The following is a 20,404-nucleotide window of genomic DNA, read 5'->3' on the forward strand; positions in this document are numbered from 1 at the left end:
AAAAAAAAAAAAGCCCGAATACTAACAAAAGTTCAGCAGCTGAATATGCCGTGTTGCTTCAGCTGCTTCTACCTGTAATAGAAGCTCCTGCACGGGTGCGGGGGGAAACCAGCGTCGCAGTTCCACTGGTCTCCAGGAAATTTGAAAAAGAAAGCGGGCGGTCGCGAGGGGGCGACGTTGGTCTCTGTAACACCCTGACAGAGACAGAGGAGCTGCTGTGCGCTCTGCTCTGAGATCCGACTCCAGTGTCAACTCGATTCAGTCACACAGCTCCGGCTCAGACATGGCTGGAAATCCATCTAACGTCTCCTCTTTGTTTCTCCTGACTTGTATGGCGAGATGCAGAATCGCGTATCACTCGCTGTTTAATCCACCGCACAATGGACACGTCGCTTTGCATTACGGCCGATATTGTTGCGCTCCTTCTATTACATTTGGATTTAGAGACTTATGCTAATTAGCTTCAATTACGCTCTTTTTCATCTTTTTGTCATCATCCACCAAATGGTGCGCAAGTAGTTAGACCCCCGCTATTTGTGACTCCCTCGCAACTATTTCATTTGCATATTTAATTTATGTTTTATGAATTAAATTAGCACATGATGCAACTGCATTACAGTTAAGACCAGCATGTGAGGGGGTTAATGATAAGAATGGGAAGATAGGGGAACTAATAGGCTCCAGGCTATTAGCAACACGGTAGGACTAAAGTATGACGCTTCATTACACTGAATTAAAGTAAGTCATGTGTGATCCTGTTCTGATGGAACCTTGTATCATACTGATGCTCACTACCAAACAACACTGCAGATATTACTTTATTTAAAATGCTTTACCCCCCCCCCCCCTATTGTGCCTATATGTGTGTTCATCTCTGAGAGAGAGAGAGAGAGAGAGAGAGAGGCCATGGCACTGTGGGGGTATTGCGTCACTACCTATCTTTACTTGCGCAGCCTCTTTACATGGTGGTTTTTGGCTGTGGGCATCCTTGCTACAGTCTGACTCATGCATTGGTATTAGAGCAGAGCTTTAATACCAAAACTGTTGAAATAATTGCGTCAAGGGCAACCTTATGAGGGTCACGGTCCTTTTATGTAGCAGCTTGAGAGCCATTTGTCACACTGCGAGATAAAAGAAAAAGAAAAACTATCTAAAAACAATCATGGTCATAAAAAAATAAATAAAGGCAGTCTTTTCAAATATAATATTTCAGAAATACCAGCATTCCCATGGCAGCAGCATCTGTACACAGCCCCTCCGATGCCAACTGTCACCCACCATTATTGGACTTTCTTAATTCACTGGATGTGTAAAACATTTAATTTCCCTGCTACAACTGAGGCTGGGCCTGGAGGAGAGAGGGGAGGAGAGAGGAGAGAGAGAGGAGAGGAGAGGAGAGGAGAGGAGAGGAGAGGAGCGCAGCGGCACTTAACTGGTTTTGTTATGAGGGCCCGATGTGCGCTCTGGCTGGCGTTGCAGAGCCCCAATCAGGTGCCATTACACCCGATGTTTGAGAATACCATTGGCTGGTGGGGAAAAGAGCTGTGCGCAAAACCAACCCCGCTGCTCATACTCGCCTTACAGAAGCCGAGCTGAGAACATCATCCGCTTTGAGCGCTTAGGCGCAGTGATTACATCCTCACAGAGAGAGATAGAAAGTCCTGTTATTCGCCAGTCTTTATTTAGAAGTTGCATTTGTTATAGGTTTCGGCGGTGCGTAAATAGGAATTTTTTGCTTTCTTTTTTGCCTGGGGGATTTCCTATGTTGTTGTGTGACTTTATGTGAAGAAGGGGCAGTCTGTTCTGTGCACAGGGAGTGTTGGCTTTGCGTCCTGGCTCCAGCCTGCAATGTTTGCGCTGACGCCAAAACTCACAGACCGGTGCAGAATTGATTAACACAGAGAAGCTCGGATCAAATGGCTGTGCTTCTCACAGCTGAAACGACACAATGTTCCACTGACCCGAGGCAGAGGAGAGGAATTTCAGACTCGGACAGCCTTGTTGCTGTTTATTTCACTTCCTTTTTGCGGACAGAGGAAATGGGAAATGCTCATTTCTTGTAAGAAAAAGGAATAACACTTTTTTTTCCGTCTCGAAGTGCAATTTGTGAGAGGGAGAGGAGATGATTTGGTTAATTTTCCTGCTCTCCATCCTGCATGGAACTGTCTCCCAGCTACACTACTCCGTGCCAGAGGAGCAGGAACCTGGCTCTGTGGTTGGGAATATTGCAGAGGATCTGGGGCTGGACATTACCAAACTTTCCGCTCGCCGCTTTCAGACGGTGCCTAGTTCACGAACACCTTATCTGGAGGTGAACTTAGAGAACGGTGCGCTCCTGGTGAAGGAGAAAATTGACCGGGAAGAAATCTGTAAGCAGACCATCCCGTGCCTATTGCACCTGGAGGTGTTTCTGGAGAACCCGCTGGAGCTCTTTCGCGTGGAGATTGAGGTGATGGATATCAACGACAATCCACCCAGCTTCCCCGAGACAGATATTTCCGTGGAGATATCGGAGAGCGCCATCCCCGGGACCCGTTTCCCGGTGGAGAATGCCTTCGACCCTGACGTGGGCACAAACGCGCTCAGCACATATGCCATAACAAATAATAACTATTTTTACCTTGACGTGCAGACACAGAGCGACGGGAACAAGTTCGCAGAGCTGGTGCTGGAGAAGCCGCTGGACAGGGAGCAGCAGGCGGTGCACCGCTATGTGCTGACGGCTGTGGACGGGGGCATCCCGCAGCGGACCGGGACGGCTCTCCTCGTAGTTAAAGTTCTGGACTCTAATGATAACGCGCCCACCTTTGACCAGTCTGTGTACTCTGTTAACCTGCGGGAAAACTCTCCGGTGGGCACTCTGGTCATTCAGCTCAACGCCACGGATGTTGACGAGGGACAAAACGGGGAAATAGTTTATTCTTTCAGCAATCACAACGCCCCGCGGATAAAGGACTTATTCAACATTGATGCCAGAACAGGTAGGATAGAGGTGGCAGGTGAGGTGGACTATGAAGAGAGCAACACGCACCAGATTTATGTCCAGGCTAAAGACATGGGGGCTAATGCGGTCCCCGCGCACTGCAAAGTGCTGGTCAAACTCATGGACGTGAACGACAACACACCAGAGATCGGTTTCAGCACTGTGACTGAATCCGTGAGCGAGCAGGACGCCCCGGGCACCGTGATCGCACTTTTTAGCGTCTCAGACCGGGACTCTGGCGAGAATGGACATATGAGCTGCGATATTTTAGGAGACGTTCCTTTCAAGCTGAAATCGTCTTTTAAAAACTACTACACCATCGTGACAGACGGACCGCTGGACAGAGAGAACACAGATTCCTACACCATCACTGTGGTGGCCAAAGACAAGGGGCAGCCTTCGCTCGCCACCAGCAAGTCCATTAAAGTGCACGTCTCCGATGAGAATGACAATGCTCCCCGTTTTACGCAGGCTGTTTATGATGTGTATGTGACTGAAAATAATGTGCCAGGTGCTTTCATTCACGCCGTGAGCGCTTTGGACCCTGATATAGGGCAGAACGCTCTCATTACTTACTCCATATTGGAGTGTGACATACAGGGCATGTCTGTGGACACGTATGTGTCCATAAACCAGGACACCGGCTACCTTTACGCGCTGCGCTCGTTTGATTACGAGCAGCTGAAGGAGTTTAGCTTCATGGTCCAGGCTAAAGACTCTGGTGCTGCCGAGCTCTTCTCTAATGCCACTGTGAATGTGATCATAGTTGACCAAAATGACAACGCTCCCACTGTAATAGCCCCCATAGGCAAAAACGGCACAGCAAAAGAGCACCTGCCGCGCTCCGCGGAGCCCGGCTACCTGGTGACGCGCATTGTGGCCATGGATGCGGATGACGGCGAGAACGCACGGCTGTCCTACAGCATCCTGCGGGGCAACGAGATGGGGATGTTCCGCATGGACTGGAGGACAGGGGAGCTGAGGACAGCCCGCAGGATCTCTCCCAAGCGGGACCCGCAGGGCTACTACGACCTGCTGATCGAAGTGAGGGACCACGGGCAGCCCCCTCTCTCCTCCTCGGCGAGTGTGAGTGTAATATTAGTGGACAGCGTGGTCGAAGGCCGCAGCGGGGATCGCGGCTCGGCCTCCAAGGCAAAGGAGACCTCCCTTGACCTCACCCTCATTCTCATCATCGCTTTGGGCTCCGTGTCCTTCATCTTCCTCCTGGCTATGATCGTGCTGGCCGTGCGCTGCCAAAAGGACAAGAAGCTCAACCTGTACACGTGCCTGTTGGCCGGTGACTGCTGTCTGTGCTGCGGCTCCTGCTGTAGCAGACAGGCTCGCGGCCGGAAACAGAAGAAGCTGAGTAAATCCGACATCATGCTAGTTCAGAGCACCAACGTGACGTCAGGGGTCGGGCCCGTGGGGCAGGTACCCGTGGAGGAGTCTGGTGTGGGCGGCGTGGGGGGGGGCTTCGGCTCCCACCACCACCAGAACCAGAACTCCTACTGCTACCAGGTGTGTCTGACACCGGAGTCCGCCAAAACGGATCTGATGTTCCTCAAACCGTGCAGCCCCTCCCGCAGCACTGACACGGATCACACCAACCCCTGCGGCGCCATAGTCACGGGTTACAGTGACCAACAACCGGACATCATATCCAATGGCAGTATTCTCTCTAATGAGGTAAGCTCGGGTCAGCTTTTGTCGCCCAGGGCTCCATCCCTATCAGATGTGTTAAAAAATGCCCAACATCGTGATTTAAAGGGTTAACCTAATTTTAAAGACCCTCCAGAAATCAACAGCTGTGTCTGCTTCGTGTCAAATGTTGTTATCCATTCAGGTCACACGCAGCAGAAGTCTCTGAGAGGATGAAGCGCTATCTGTTCTGCTCACTGGCCTTTAATCATTGTCATGCTTAATGGTGATTGGACATGTCAATTGTTAAATCTCATGTGGCCTCTCAGTTTTATTCGCACTGCTGTCAGATCAGCCTTGATATTTTGACTTTGGGCATTAAGTGCTTAGAATTTCTGCAGTCAGACCACGAAGACAGGTTTCTCTTTAATTGAATGTATTTATTCTTTGTTTGGTGATAATAGTTTTTTAATCTGACCCAGTTTTTTAAATAATTGGGTTACCTGAATGGCGAGGTGTGGCTCTTACCATAGTGAGTCCACATAATGTAGATTTTTGATGATTACAGTGAAGGGGAAACATAATAAATCCAGAGAAAAATCGAGTCAAGAGAGCATTTCTATGCGTGCAGGATAGTTTGGTTACATCAGCAGCCATCATTAACTGGCCCTCCTTAAGCACAGACATTTTTTTTAGCTGATATATTCTTATTAGGTTATAAAGTTTTGATGGCAAATATCACTAGAAGAAGGGAGGAAGGAAACGAGTGACTGTTTTGTGTTGAGTCTGTGCGTTCTCCTCGGGGAGCTGTGGAGCTGGGTCTTTTTGTTGATTGCAGTGTGGCTGGAGTGGAGCCAGACAGCCAGTCACAGCCTTGCTTTTGCTGTGCGTTAAGTATTCCGTGCACGACCCAGCACGCCAGCACCGTGAACAAAGGTTGTTCAGTTTCAGCATCGGGCGGCTCAATCATTTACGCATTCAATCGCCTCCCTAACCCACTCTCCCCTGCTCTCGTCTCCTCTCACCCACTCACTCACAAAGTGGATGCGCGCACCGTCAGTACCCTGCCTCGTGCTGCCACGGCTTCTTCTAACGCAGTTATGTGTTGACAAGCAATGTATGCATATGTGGTCAGTTATGTTCCTCTTATCTAGTATAAACCCCCTTCTCATGTATTTATCAATGTGTCTATTTGGCATTCAAAGTGACCAAATGTGTGTTTCTGTGGGTTTTCTAGACAAAACACCAACGAGCAGAACTCGGTTATCTTGTGGACAGACCCAGGCGTGTCAACAGGTAGTGAAAAGAACACACACAAACCTCAGCACTTCCACTCACACACACGATATTATTACCAATGTGTAAAACCTAGTGAGCCACATACCATCCACCATCAGAGGACCTGTAACATCCAATAGGCCTCATGGAACCACAGCCTATTCACATATCAATAAAATTGAATATTACACCCATCAGTGTGAATCCTGTATAGTCCGCATCGTTAATTGTGGCTTTGAGAGACTACGTGGTTCCCAATGCTTCCATAACGTTCATCTTCAATTTGGCATCAGTCCCATAACTGACAGAGCAGCGCCTATTAAAGCTCTAATGCTGGATTTCATTACATGCCATGTGTAACATCCAATTTAGACTCTTGACGGCCACCGTGACTGTATTAATGTAGTGTTGATTTCTAATTCTCCCTCTCTTTCTCTTTCTCTCTGCCCCTCATTTAATCCTCCTCCTCTCCCTTCGTCTTCTCCCTTCCCAATGTTGTATCTCGGCCCCTTTCTCTGGCACCCCCACATTATTTTCAAACCTCTTCCTCCCTTTTCTCTGACACGACTGTCTGCACTCCCCCTCTCACTTCCCCGCCTCTCCCAGTTCGGCATTCCAAGAAGCAGACATCGTCAGCTCCAAAGACAGTGGTCATGGCGACAGCGAACAGGGGGACAGTGACCACGATGCCACCAACCGGGGTCATTCGGCCGGTGAGTTCCCCCCACATCATGTAATTAACATTTCAGCACTCACGCACACCCCTTCCCTCCTCTCTTTACATAGTGTGTGTTTGCGATTGTGAATGGGATAATGCTGATTTGTTGGTGCGGACTGGTGACTTTTAATTTCCTTAATTTGAGAGTGTGCGAAGGCCCGGTCTCCGGTGTTACTGGCTGGCTGGCATGAACAGGCCCCAGAGGTGTTGATTGTATTTCACACCCGGGTGAAAGGGAGGACAATTTGGGGAAATCTCTTTTCTCTCTCTGCCTCTTGCTGCTGTTTCCCTTCTCTCTTTCTAACTCCGCTGCTGTTCCACCGAGTGGTGCTGAAAGGACAGCGACTCGCAGCGAGGCGCTGTGAGGCCTGTAGTGCTTTAGTGCCACAAATCAATAGGTTCGCTCAAGTGAAAGGAAAAGGCACGGAAGCTAAATTGATATAATGAGATGCATTTCAATCAGCCTCCCAGTCAGTATGTTGTACTCTGTTGGTTATAGATTCAGCTGATCAAGCACATTAGCAGCTTTTGCCTCTTGCTTTGTTTATGTTAGCCAAATCTTTGTAGCTTTGGCACACGTTAAGGCGAAGGTAAAATGTTGGAATTAGAGAACATTTCCCCATCCACACTCTCACTTCAGGTTTATTTACTGACTCTCATTTCTCTTACACTTTACAGTGCAGTAGGTTTTTTTAGACAATGATTTAGGTCTTATCATAAGCCTCCCTTTGTTCTCTCTAAAATTCCATTAGGTTAGTACCTGTTTATTGATCAAAGAGGAGTCAGACAAAAAGTGGAGCAATACAAAATCTCATTTCATATTGAATTGCCCTTTCCTTCTGAGGGATTGTTCCACACGGCTCGCGTAAGACCCATGTCTAGACCGGAGCCTGCCAAATATCATATCAGTGCTGGGAATACAAATAGAGCAGATTAGATAGGTGTTGTGTGATAGCGAATGGTCCTCATCAGGCTCTACGGTGTTTGACATTATTAATGAACCAAGCCAAAATAGAGAGCCAATATGCAGCAGTGGTAGTGTCACTCCCTGCCCTCGCTGATGAAACAGGCTGGGAAGGTCAAAGTGTGCGAGACTGAAATGCAGAATTGGAATAAATCCAAAGGCTCCTCTGTTTATCAAATAGAGGAGCGATTTCTAAAATGTTTTGTGAAATAGATACTAACTTGGATGTTTAAACATACATTCTGAGTTGGACATCTTCCATCAGAATGTGATCTATGAATATCTGGAAAAGCAGAATTTGGCCGTTTTTTTAAAAACATTTTTGCAATTCTACAGAGCAGCGATAGATACTTGTAAGAAAGAGAAGGGACTGTATGAATATGTGATACATCTTAACCTATTCATCTAGACAGCTAACCCCAGGAAGGAATCAGCCCTGACATGATGCTCCGGCCTGCAACTGTATTTTAAAAATTGTTTATGTGGAGCACTGCCTTGAATTCCTTCTTGCTGGTTACAGGACCACATTTATGAACCAATAACATGTTTCCTCAGCTTTATTTGGCTCCGAGCATGCTCATTTGGCACTGGCCTGGGAGTGTACCCAGTTGGTGCTGTACTCTATATTTCATATGAGGAACCCAACATTTGTTCCTCGTGTTGGATTTAGAAGGGAACAGCTTAACACTCCATGGGAGGTAATATAACACGACTGATATTTCGGAGAGAGAGAGACACTTGAGTTTCACAGACTTCTATAAACAACAAAACCAGACTGAGTGTGTGTGGGTGTAAAGGTATACCATTGTCTGATTTAATATGTAGGCGAATACATGATACCCGTATGTAATCCACTTGTGTGTATGTGTGTGTTTTGAGTAGGAGAAAACAGGGCCAGGTGATGATGTCTGTATTGAAAAGGAGTTTTCCCTTGAGACGGTACTCTGGGAAGCTTAAATGAGATTCAGTTTGAGAAGAGAGAGTGGAAGCTAGTGCTTGGCACTCTGCCAGGTGTATATTGCCTCTATGTAGGCATACACATTGCTCCTTTGTCTCTATGTTGTATATGTGAGACTTCCTTTACTGTGTAAATACAGAATACAGGAATGAGAATATTGTCGGTTATCTCATGGGTTGTATGCTATGTTTGTGTGTGTTATTCTGTGCACTCGCATATAAGAGTTTTATGCAGAGTGCATGTTCTTCAGTTTTGCATAAGAGAGCCAAACTGAATAAGCCTGAGCCAAGACTATGTATAGACTACGTGTATTTGTATGTGTTTCTGCAGCGTTTGTGTGCATAAGCAAATCTGTGTGTGCATATGCATACACACACACATATGTTTAGCATGCACCGACAGTATATATATTTGCATTCTGTGTGTGCGTGTGTGTGTGTGTGTGTGTGTCTGCATGTGCGTGTTTGACACACACATATTCTCTTCCAGGGTTTGTGGCAGGGTCTCATCCTTCATTCTGTCTCCCCCACACGTTGGCTCTCTGCAACACTCGGCTGATCAGTAATTCATTTTTAGAACCTTTGCATAGCAATTATCAAAGGAGGGTTAGAGGCAAGGTTTCCTCAAGGGACCGTGCGGCACACTCTCCCTTTTGGTGCACCTCGGAATATTTAAAATCAAGGGGAAACCATTTCCAGTTGGCATATCATCAACTACACCTGCCGCAGCTTCCCGCTCGGCCCCTCGTCTGACACTTTAGAAAATAAGTCTCCTGTCGTGGTTTTAAATCAAACGGACACTGCCTGTGAGGCTAGGATATCAGCGGATACCTTTAAAAAGTGGGCAAATGGCTTTTCTGAAAGCAGCGTGTCTGGAGTGAGACACCGCTGCCTCAGGAGCCAAAGCACTATTGATTGACGACCACACCTCTTACCTCCACACACCCTTTTTTTTTTAGGTTGTTTGATTCAAATTAGACACTGTTTTCCTCATTATTCCCCTCATCATCCTAACAGGAGATGATGGCAAGAGTGAGCAAGCAAAACAAAAAAAAAAGGTGACAGATAAAAGAGGATGAAATATTCATCAGTGAAAAAATATGGCATCTCAGAAACCTTCGATCAGCTGTGGAAGGCTGCGTGACGGGTGGGAGACTGGAAATGATCATTATCATGACGTTTGTTTTGGTGAGAACAACAGCCGTGACAAATGAGACAATTAAATCACTGTGGCAACGGTGTATTAGATGGCTGATTATGAATTAGTGGCGGGCACCATGTTGCAGTTTCCCATGTCAGTGAGCTGTCAGAGGAATTTAGCATATAGGGTTTTGAAACACCCTCCTCTCGGGCCCTAGATACTGACAAAACTGGGGGATGTGATCCCTGGATCTGTGAAAAAAGAATGTCTCAGGTTTATTTCAAAACCTCACATAATAAAAAAAATACAGAGACCTTGCTCAGTGTGATGGAAAAGAAGTTGAAAAACGGCTGAATGCTGTCAAAAGACAATAATGGTGCTTACACAGTGATACCATGAAAAAGAAAAGGAACAAAAAAGGTCACTTAACAGAAAACCTTTCAGTCAAGATTACATCTTCAGCTGTAGTGAAAAGAGTAATATCAGACTAAGGCTGCAACTAATGATTATTTTCATCATCGATTTGCTTGCAAATTATTTTCTTGTCAACTGTTTTGTCTATTACGTGTCAGAAAATAGTTAAAAATGCTTCCTAGAGTCGAAAGGGTCGTCTCAAACTTGCTTGTCTGACCAACAGCCCTAAATATTCTTTAAAAAGCTGGAACCAACATGTTTGCTTGGGAAATGAATTAACTTAAAGAATGGATAAGGAGTAATGAGACCAGAACACTTCCTAAAATGTACGACCTCTAAAGGGGGTGACATTGTTACAATGCACCAAAAAGAAATGTTCACACCCAAGCCTTCAGAAGCCACTTGCAGAGAATAACATAAACAAGAGGGAAAGTATCTGGATGTGACATGAAAATGTAAAAATCTATTACAGCAAATAGGATAAAAACATTGCCTCATTAAAAAATCAATTTGCATTTTGTCTGGAACAGGTGGAGATGTCACCACTTCTTCGAACTTGACTGGCTTGTTGAATATCAATAAAAGTCACTGCAGAGAAAGGAAAAGATCGATCAGTTTGATTAAATAACTGACTCGACTACTTTGATTCCTTCAACATGTCTTTCTTATATCAAACCAAGCAAGTCAAAAAATCTCTTTTTATAACGTGGTTAAGGTAGATGGAGGAGTGTATTCACTTCAACTATCGAAACGCTGGAACATCTTGTTGAGTGTCTTGATGAATGTTTTCTTGGTATGAATAGATTTTGCTTTGTGAACAAACTGAATAGCAAATCAAGTGTTCCCAACCCTGAACTGGGTGAAAATGAGGACACAAGCCTTCATCATATAGCATACATATGAATATGCCTGACATCTGTTCAAAAAGTGAAAGAAAGGATATCTGGATATTTATTACTGAAGTTGAACATGAGGCAGTAAGACTAATGGAAATCTCAGTAAAGTCCTGGGAGTCATAAACTTGCTTTAGCCATGAGATTTAACGTCAGTGAACATCTGCTCCAGCCAGGCTGCCTTCCTTCAAAAAACACAAAATATAATGTCAAGATATGTGTTGGTAACGCTCAAAGTAAGCTCATGTGTTGAGTAATCTGATCTGTGACCAGTAGCTTCAATTACACTGTTCTCTAATGTGATACAGAACATAAACTACATCACCTTTGTGCACATTTGCGTCACATAAGTACATTAGCATGCATTCTGGCAACAGGTTGAAAGGAGAATTCCACTTTAGTATAACTTGGGTCTTATTTTTGTAGTTTTGGCCATCATTCCTTTTATGTTAGCCAAACTTATTTTGAAAAGAAAACAAAATGAAATGAGGAACTATTAGAAATGTTTGCGAGTGTACTCACTTTCAGTTTCACTTATATTTTAGATAACTGGTTCCCAACCCTGCCCCGATCTGCGTGCACTGTTCCTGTTACAACTCCCTAGCTAACATGAGTAAAAAACAAAGTGCAGAGTTTATTTAGAGGATATTCCATAAAAGGCTTAATGTATGTGCTCTAATACGATTATAATATAATTTACTTATCTGTATTGTAACAGCAAAATCAATTCTTCTTTTTATGTACATTTCTTGTTGTTGATGTTGTTTTATTTCACACTTGCTTTGGCAATGTAAACGTCTGTTTCCCATGCCAATAAAGCCCTTTAGAATTTGAATAATATCCAAAACGTAGACTAGCCGAACCTTTATTTGGCAGAAAGTTGCTAATATGGTTTAGATGATGCTGTTACTGACTGTTAGCTCGTACAACCCGTTTCTGGCTGCGTCAGACTTTATTGTAGCAACGTCACCGTGTTCACAATTACTCTGGTGAATACAATGTTATATTATAGCTGCTGCGCAGCTGTGAGTCGGGGTCGGGTGTTTTGAGGAGGAGGAGGAAGAAGAAGGAGGAAGATGAAAAAATAGGAGACAAATGCATACCGTCAGCAGAACATCCCTGACCAAAGTTATTAAACCTTGAAGTCACGCTTCTCTAATTCACTCGAACTCACAACCTTAGACACCAGGGACTAATCATGATCTTGCTATGCTACCTGCCAAGCTCGAAACCATTTGTTAGTCAGTTGATTGATTGCTCTATAAATGACAAACTGATGTTTAAAGATGCTCTATTTCCATTGACTGCAATGGTTTACATGAGGATAGAATTCAAAATACTGTCAAAAATTCAGTTTTTGAGATACAATTCTGAAATGTACCACACAGCATCTACCATTTTCATTTAATAAAAATAATAATAACATTGGTAATTCCAAGGGGGTCCGGCAGCCTAGCTGCCCGGCTGCTAATAACTGATAGAAATGATGGACAAAACTAAGAAAATAATACCTGAGTTGTAATAAACCAGAAAGACCCTTAAATGGTGCAGTCAGGAGGTCTCAGTGTATACATGCTGGTGTCTAAGACATAGTCTGGTCAAGGCTATATATTATAGCTCACTTCATTCAAAAAGTAGACTAAGTGATGAAAAGCGTACAAACCAGAGATCCATAATTAGTGGTCATCCAGAACCTTTGCTCTAACAATATATATGGGGCGATACTGATCAGACAGACACTGTTAGGGCAAGCGGCCATCTTGGCTCTCTTTCCCAGCCCAGTTGCCATGTAACAAACATCGAAAATGGTAGCTGCCTCTCAGAGACTCTGAACAATTTCTCTCTCTGTCATTACTGGATATGGCGGCAACCATCTTGCTGTGTTTTGGCCCTGGGAGGTCTCTGCTTTACTCATCACAGCCTCACTGGCCAACTCGTGTAAGGAAGCTATGCTACTCCCCTGCCGTCCTGAGTTGCTGTCCAAATATTGACGTTTTGTGTCTGCATTCTCTACGGAACAGTGGAGGACAAGATGAAAAACAGAGGTATGGATAGTAGACACCCGTACCTGGGGGACGAGGAGGGGTTTTTTTTTTAGAGAAAAAGAGATAAAGAGAGTGGAAGAAACGGGTAATGAGGATTAAATGTGAAAGAAAATAACAAGAGACAGACACAGAAAGAGTGAAAGAGACACAGAGGGACTAATAGAGATGGAGAGAGGGAGACAGACAGACGAATGAGAGCAGGGAGGGAACGACTGCAAACCTGAGCGCAGCAGATATATACCCCAAAGTGAATTCAAACATGGGGCTCATGTTTTCCCAGGATTTGTTTTCCTTCATTTCCCCGCTCCCAGTTGATGGATGTATGTCAGGCAGCACAATTAGTCAAATCACACCGACGTGGGATTTCAGAAACACTCAAAAAAATAAATAAATAAAAAAGAACAGAAGTGCTGATTGCTTTTTAGCAAATAGATTGCGTTTACATTGTGTAGGGTCGTGTGTGCGTGCGAGCGTGCATGTGTGCGTGTGTTCTTCCTGCCTGATGAGGTCACAATGAGAGATAGGGCTGCTGGCAGGGCCTGTCATTGCCAGTCACTGTTTTGGTTGTTGTTTTGCTTCCTGCCCGAGGAAGAAAAGGTGCTTCACGGGGATAAACAGCCACTGGGTGTCATGTGGTGTCATGGCCTGTCTATCTGTTTACTTGTATACATTTACATATCTCCGCGTTAAGAGAGTATTTTTAAGCGCGTGTGTGTGTGTTTGCAAACATATGTGTTGATGTCGCTGTTTTTTTTAAGAGTGAGCCGGCAGGCAAAAATCACTGAGTAGTTTGGAAGCTAGTGACAAGAGTTTCTCCAAGCCTGATATATGGTAAACAGTGATTGCTGCAGACTATATTTACACATCATCTCCAGAGTACAATACGTCTTTGTGCCTGCTTAATAATATACTGTGATATGAGAAACACGGAACAAACTGATATTTCTCTTAATCCTTCGACATTAACTCTGTATCTCTATCTGTATGCATGTGTACGTGCTTTCTGCATAGCTGCGTGTGCGTTTGGTTTTGCACCTGTGCTTCAGTCTTTCTGCCGATTTGCTGGCACATTTAGTAGCGTATGCATTGCAGCAACCAAGCGCTTTATCTACACAACAGCACAGAGATGATTGGCGGGCCTGAGGTCAACACCCTCGTGTGTCCGAGGAGGACATTCATTTACAAAAAGTCCATTAAAAGGCTAAAGACTAACTGTAAGGTGGGAATTAACAGAAATACCATGATTTATATGCCCCCAACCTTTAAAGACAGACATAAATATACATTAATTCCAGGGGTAAATCGGAGGGTAAATTCAAGTAAACACCACTCAAAATCTGAATTAGAATTAACACAGATCTTCCAGAGCACTGCTCTTGTTGGAAATTTGGAGATTGCTCAGTTTGTTTTCATGGTTGGTGCTGATTCTGTGGGCCAGGCAGATGAGACAGAGGTAAACAGACCAAACAGACAAAACTTGCTGAATCAAACACAATATGTTAAATAAAATACTAAGAAAGTAGCCGTCAGTCCTTATATGCAGCTATTATGATAGGGTTAAAATACTGTACATTAAAGCTAATGTTTAGTTGGAAATGTTTTATTTCTACTACGTAAATCAGTCTTCTCCCTCTCTGCCCACCTCTGTGTGACCCCTCTCCCGTCTCCATCTGGGAGGCCTGGGTCTCCCCCTGCTTTTTCTGGCCATTGCTCTTTCCATCTGCGATTGCCCAGGTCTCGCCTCTCCCTCCTTATGGTTCCTGCAGTCTTGCTGCTTCTCCTGCCTGCTGTCTCTGTCTGTGAAATCTGTGGCTCCCCCGTCTGTTTGGCCCTGGCTGTCCCTTGTCTGTGAGCCTCATGTCTCCTCCAGCTCTCTGGCCACTGCACAGTCTTTGTTGCCTGTCTCACTCCCCGAGAGGCCTGAATTAGCAACACAATTAGATCCACACAATGCACACAAACACAAAAAGTGGTTAACAATATATGGTGTTTACAAGTGCACTGGATGACATTTGCAGTTAGAATAACTGGTAATATTATAGTAAATGAATTTAAGCTAGATATAAATGCGTAATAGCTGTTCTGGTACTGAATTATATTTAGAAGGCTTTTCAGATTTTGTGATCTTTGATTGGACGAGTTGAACACAACACTCATCTTTCATTTTTCTGCCTGTTTCCTCTGCTTTTGGTCTTCGATGCCTAGTTTCAAGGGTGTATTTAGTAGAGAATATTCTGATTAAGGAACAATTTAATCCGTATCTTTAGTTACAGTTGCATCTAAGACATTACACTAAAAATTGTTTAGCGCACTTTCCATAATAATTATAGCATAACAAAAAAAAAACATTTTCTAAAAGTAGAAAAAATTGTATGTAATGTAATGTAATTTTCTGCTGTACTGTTAATGCACTAATCCTACTTAAAAGCATGTTTAGTTTCCTTGATAGAGATGATAGATAACATAATAAGCAGGTATATATATAGCCTGAGAGGAAAAATCCAGGGGAAAAATGTCGGCGAAGCACTTGCTGCGCCACTCACTGCTGCTCGTTGAGCTTATGGCTTTGAGCGCACGGTAATAACTCCTCTCTTGTCTCATCTGGACTATGATGTCAGTCACACACTGTTTTAGTGAGACCTGAAACAATAAAAGTGAGTGGGACAAAATTAGGATTTTAAAAAGGGAGTGTAAATTGTGCCCTTGTTGTCATAAGAAGGCCAGTTGATATGATCTTACCATGATGATGTAGTGTTTCCCATACACATGTTTTTATTTATTGTTTACAACCTTTTCTTAGACTTGTTAAATTGGCATCATATTTTAGGAACATGTCTGAAATGCGTAGACCAGTAGAGCAGCAGCATCCAATCTGATAGAACAAACTAAACAAAAGTCAAAAATCTGACAATGTGCACCACCGTTTTTAGGACCAGTGACACTTTCTTTGTACTTGCCTCCTTCACTGGAGGTAAAAATAATCCATAATCTGTGACAGGCTGGTATTTTGAGATTTAGTCTTAATATGCAGGAGGGAGAATGTGGACAGGGCCTGGAAAAGTATTTTCTTTCCTTAAAGCTGCAGGTAAAGGTGAAGCTGCAATAGAAACAAAACATATATCATATTACTTCATTGGGGTGGTTGTAATGATCTGTTCTGATTATTAAAAGTGATGTACAGTATTCTCTTGTCTCGGTGTACATATGCTTTGCGTCTTTCTCTGTAGCCTGATATCTATTGCTATGTATATGCTTACATTGCATTGTTTGTGTGTGTGCATGCCTGCTTTTAGTAATAGAGGAACAGTGGCATTATCAGCCCAATGGATCAGTAGAATAGATTTGTGCAAGTGGACCCTTTGATCTGAAGCCCTCTCAGCCTCAGGGAATTAGAGATTACAGATTGCCCGCTTTCTTTGTTTCTCTATCTCTCTTTTTCTGCCTCTCATTCCTGATGTATCGCTTTCCTCCTCTCATCCCCTAAACTGCTCGTCTCCTGCTTTGATCCCGGCGTTCCAGTGCTTTCCCTCATTGTCCTGGCTTCATTGGAAAACTGGGAAAACTAAAAAGCCAATCTGCACACGAGTAAAGCATGGCTGCAGAGTCTCATTATTATGATGACTCTGTTCATGTCTCTTGTTCCTTTCTCTTCCCTTTTATAATCTCGCTCGTACTCCTCTTTCCCCCCGACCTCCTCTCTTTATTCTCTCTAAGAGAGTGTAATTAACATAACTGGTACCTCTTTCATGCTGGTCGTGGGTGTGCGTGAGTGCGTGTGTTATTCTATTATATCATTTCAGATGTTAATTTAATCTTTTTTTATGTTGATGTTATGTTTTTGGCAATAGGTCTATGTCAATTACAGACTTTGTCGGTTTGTATAGGGATGATTGACATTAGAGTGTGAAAGTGAATATTTGGTTGGTTTTTGTGGCGCATTTCTTAAGATAACTGTCGTTTTTCTGTAAGGATGATGGAATGTGGATTCACATTTTGTCTCTTGGTGTCTAATAATCAATTCTGAGAATGTTGATGTGGAGAGAGGGTGAAATGTTTTCGCAACACCACATCACTTTGATTGCACATTTCATTCGGAATGAATGAGGTGAGGAGGAAAACAAACAATTCGCTTCATCAATGTTGGCCTTGTCTCTTTGATGAATAGCTTTTGCTGCACTTTTTCTGCTTGCGACATTGGCAAATGATTGCTAACTTATGTTCTCTCTTCTGCTCTCTTTCTCTCATCTTCCCCTCCATCTTGTGTTTTCACTCCAAATATTCATTCCGCTTACTCCTCTATTGCTCCCCCTTCTGATTTTCCTTTTACTTATTATCCCTCATGTCTCTGTAATCGTCAATCCACACTTTTGCATCTCTCCCGACCTCACCCCGCTTCGTCGTTCCCTCGACCTGTATCCTCTCTGCAGGTGCTGACCTGTTCTCCAACTGCACGGAGGAGTGCAAGGCCCTGGGCCACTCCGACCGCTGCTGGATGCCGTCCTTCGTGCCGTCCGACGGGCGCCAGGGGCCGGACTACCGCAGCAACCTGCACGTCCCCGGCATGGACGCCACGCTGCCCGACACTGAGGTACCCTCCTCCGACCAACTCACCATGACCTCGTCCACCGCCTCGTCCAACGATAGGTCATTCTCCACCTTTGGCAAGGACGGTCAAAGGTCACAGTCACACCACAGCCTTCACCATCACCTCCATCAGCAACAGCAGCAGTACAGCTCCAGCACGCTAGAGAGGAAAGAGTATGATAGGGGGACCCTACCGTACAAACCCACCTTTCTCTGTGAGTATCAGTATGAAAGTTCCCTGGGACCCTATGACTTTGGTCTGGTCCAGTACAGATATTAAAGGAAGGGACGCTGAATCTGCCTTTTGATTCTGATCTGGACTTTTTATGTTATTCATCAACTTATATTTCTTCTATTTTTAAGGAGTTTAAAAAATATGGCTTTATGTTTTGTTGTATTGGTTTTTTTTTGTAAATTATAATTTCTTTTGTCAAATGTAAAATGTAATCTATCATTGCTAACTCCTCTTCTCAAAAACCCACTTTGAAAAATTCAATCTAACCCCATCCTAACCCTAAATACTGTTTGTAATCATGTGACTTATTATAAAATAAACAGAAAATTGAATTGGACTCATGTTAAACTGCTGTGGCCCCTTTTTCTTTCTTTTTCCTTTTCTCTAAATTTCCCCTTAAAATCCTTCCCAATCAGCCTTTTTATCTGATGCTCATATAAGTAAAGGTCACCAAAACATGCACACTTCACCTTTCTATTCTTGCCATCCTCACATACCTACAATTAAATGCTGTTAATAGTATAAATATGGTTTGAGTGCTTAGAGAGGAAATATAAGATAGGTCATCCCATATTGTAAAGGACATATTTTTCCATTTGCTCAACATCAGAGTTTTGCTTGAGCACGATGACTTCCCTACTGAATAACTCGAAAGGTAAAACACACAACCCACGCTTCTTCTTTTTCACAAGGATTGAAGTACATTTTGTTCTAAAAAGGAAGTCTAGTGTATCTATACTTGCTTGCTTGTGGATCAATACCTGACATAAAGAAAGGTGCGTGAGCTGGGCTGTCAACCCTGAGGTCAAGATTCTTCAGTTGGACACACGATTTTGTGGAAGAAAGGAGAGAAACTATTACAATATGAGGAAGGTTTAATTTGGCAACATATTGATATAAATTGGAATAAAATTGAGCTTCCAGCTTGCATTTCTAAAGAAGCAGAATGGGATTCTTTAGAAAAGGACGGCAGGACACTTCTTGCCACTTTCAATCGCTTTCCAAGCTCCACATTACATGAATATTCTATTAGCTCTGAGAGTAGAGAATGGATTCGATATACACATTCAGTAGAGAAGTCATTTCCAGTCAAGTCACCACCATGTTAACCACCATCCTCCATGATACTGCATGCTGACTGTGGGCTGTCTCTCAGGTAAACGATGAACACCATAACCTGCTGTAATTTTTTTCCTTGCATGTGACTTAGCAACAGAGCCAAGCAATCTTCTTCTTGTACATCAGGTCTGTGTGAAAAATAATTTGCATTTAGGCTTTAGGTGCTTTGCTCCAAATATAGCTGCCTGCGCGTCTGCTCATCTCGTCTGCCTCGCAGGGTTTGGATAAATGCACTCCATATTTGCTTAGTCCAAAACTCACAACTTTATTGTATTTCTTTTTACTTTTTTGATTTACGATTTCTTCCATTTTTCCTGGTCTGTTGAAATAAACTGACCCCAAGCTGCCACGGCAAATGTTTTGTTGTTCATCAGTCTGTAAAAAATATGAGAATAGTCCCAGAGGGTGAGGCTCTATTAACCAATAGGCATCATGTTCTACTTTTAAAAATAGCACTGTATGCTACTACTGGCTACAGCAATGCTCTGATCACCAGGGTTGCCTTGATAAAGGGTTTATAAATGTTTAATGATCCATTTATAGATAATTAATGAAGCAATTAGTGCTCTGTGTATTTTCTATGCATGCATTATGTAGCCACTAAATTTTGAACATTTATCTTTGCTGATGGACATGTTTTTACCCAATTCCCAAATTAGTTTTACCATTATACTATGAGGACCAGCATTTAGGGTATATAAATAACTTCACAGAGAGTCCTTTGTGGCATGTATCCTTCAAGAGATGGTATTTCGAGCCGATTGTGTCACTAAAAAGTCTCAAGGGAAAGGGTGCCATTTGTCTTAACGCGTGTGTTCTCTGTCTTTTCAGCCCGCAAAAGGATTTGCTAGCTCATTCCACGTGGACCTGTCGGAGACAGCGTGAATTTCTGTACTAGACCACCAACACTGATGCTAGAGACAGCGAAATAAAACTAAACAAACAGAAACCTGGACAACAGCAACCTTGGTTAAGCTTCATTATCTTTGGTGGCGAACTGTAACAAAGCCTTGGCAGTGGTCACCGCGGGAGGAGAGGAGAAATAAATACTGAGTAGCTGTGAACCTCTAGATATCTGAGGAGCAATCCAAGGCCTTATTCCTCTCAGCAGGACTGAGACCGGGGCCGCAACACTCGACATGTGAAAACTATAAAGTCATCAGCAGACAGAAGAGAGGACCTGAAACGAACAGAGGAATACAAAACAAGAAGAAGAGAGACCGATTAACTCACAGAGGTGGGTTTTTTTTTTTTTTTTGACTGAGGAGTTAGCCTCTAGATATCTGTGTGTGCCTGTTTACATGAAGAAAAAACTAATGTTTCTGTACAAACTTCAACCAATGTCACACGGAACCCTTTAGCTATTTCTATGGTCACCACTAAGCCAACTGTACAGAGACTGGGGGGGGGGAGGACTGGCAGCCAGAGAGAAAGC

The 20,404-nt window shown here is 43.6% G+C and overlaps 1 protein-coding gene across 3 annotated transcripts; it reads left to right on the forward strand.

Moving 5' to 3' along the window:
• Positions 1 to 1,443: 1,443 nt before the first annotated feature.
• On the forward strand, positions 1,444 to 20,027 carry pcdh10a (protocadherin 10a). 3 transcript variants are annotated; one of them, XM_044189916.1, is made up of 5 exons: positions 1,444 to 4,669; positions 5,859 to 5,917; positions 6,506 to 6,612; positions 17,459 to 17,619; positions 19,801 to 20,027. In XM_044189916.1, the coding sequence occupies exons 1-5, from the start codon at positions 2,123 to 2,125 to the stop codon at positions 19,852 to 19,854; spliced, it is 2,928 nt and encodes a 975-aa protein (XP_044045851.1). In that variant the 5' UTR covers positions 1,444 to 2,122; the 3' UTR covers positions 19,855 to 20,027. The 3 variants fall into 3 exon arrangements, with proteins under 3 accessions (XP_044045851.1, XP_044045849.1, XP_044045850.1); XM_044189915.1 differs by having other exon boundaries at positions 1,454 to 4,669; positions 17,459 to 17,830; XM_044189914.1 differs by lacking the exon at positions 19,801 to 20,027 and having other exon boundaries at positions 1,449 to 4,669; positions 17,459 to 18,198.
• Positions 20,028 to 20,404: the final 377 nt, after the last annotated feature.

This window comes from Siniperca chuatsi, linkage group LG3 (assembly GCF_020085105.1).
Source record: "Siniperca chuatsi isolate FFG_IHB_CAS linkage group LG3, ASM2008510v1, whole genome shotgun sequence".
NCBI classification, from domain to species: domain Eukaryota; kingdom Metazoa; phylum Chordata; class Actinopteri; order Centrarchiformes; family Sinipercidae; genus Siniperca; species Siniperca chuatsi.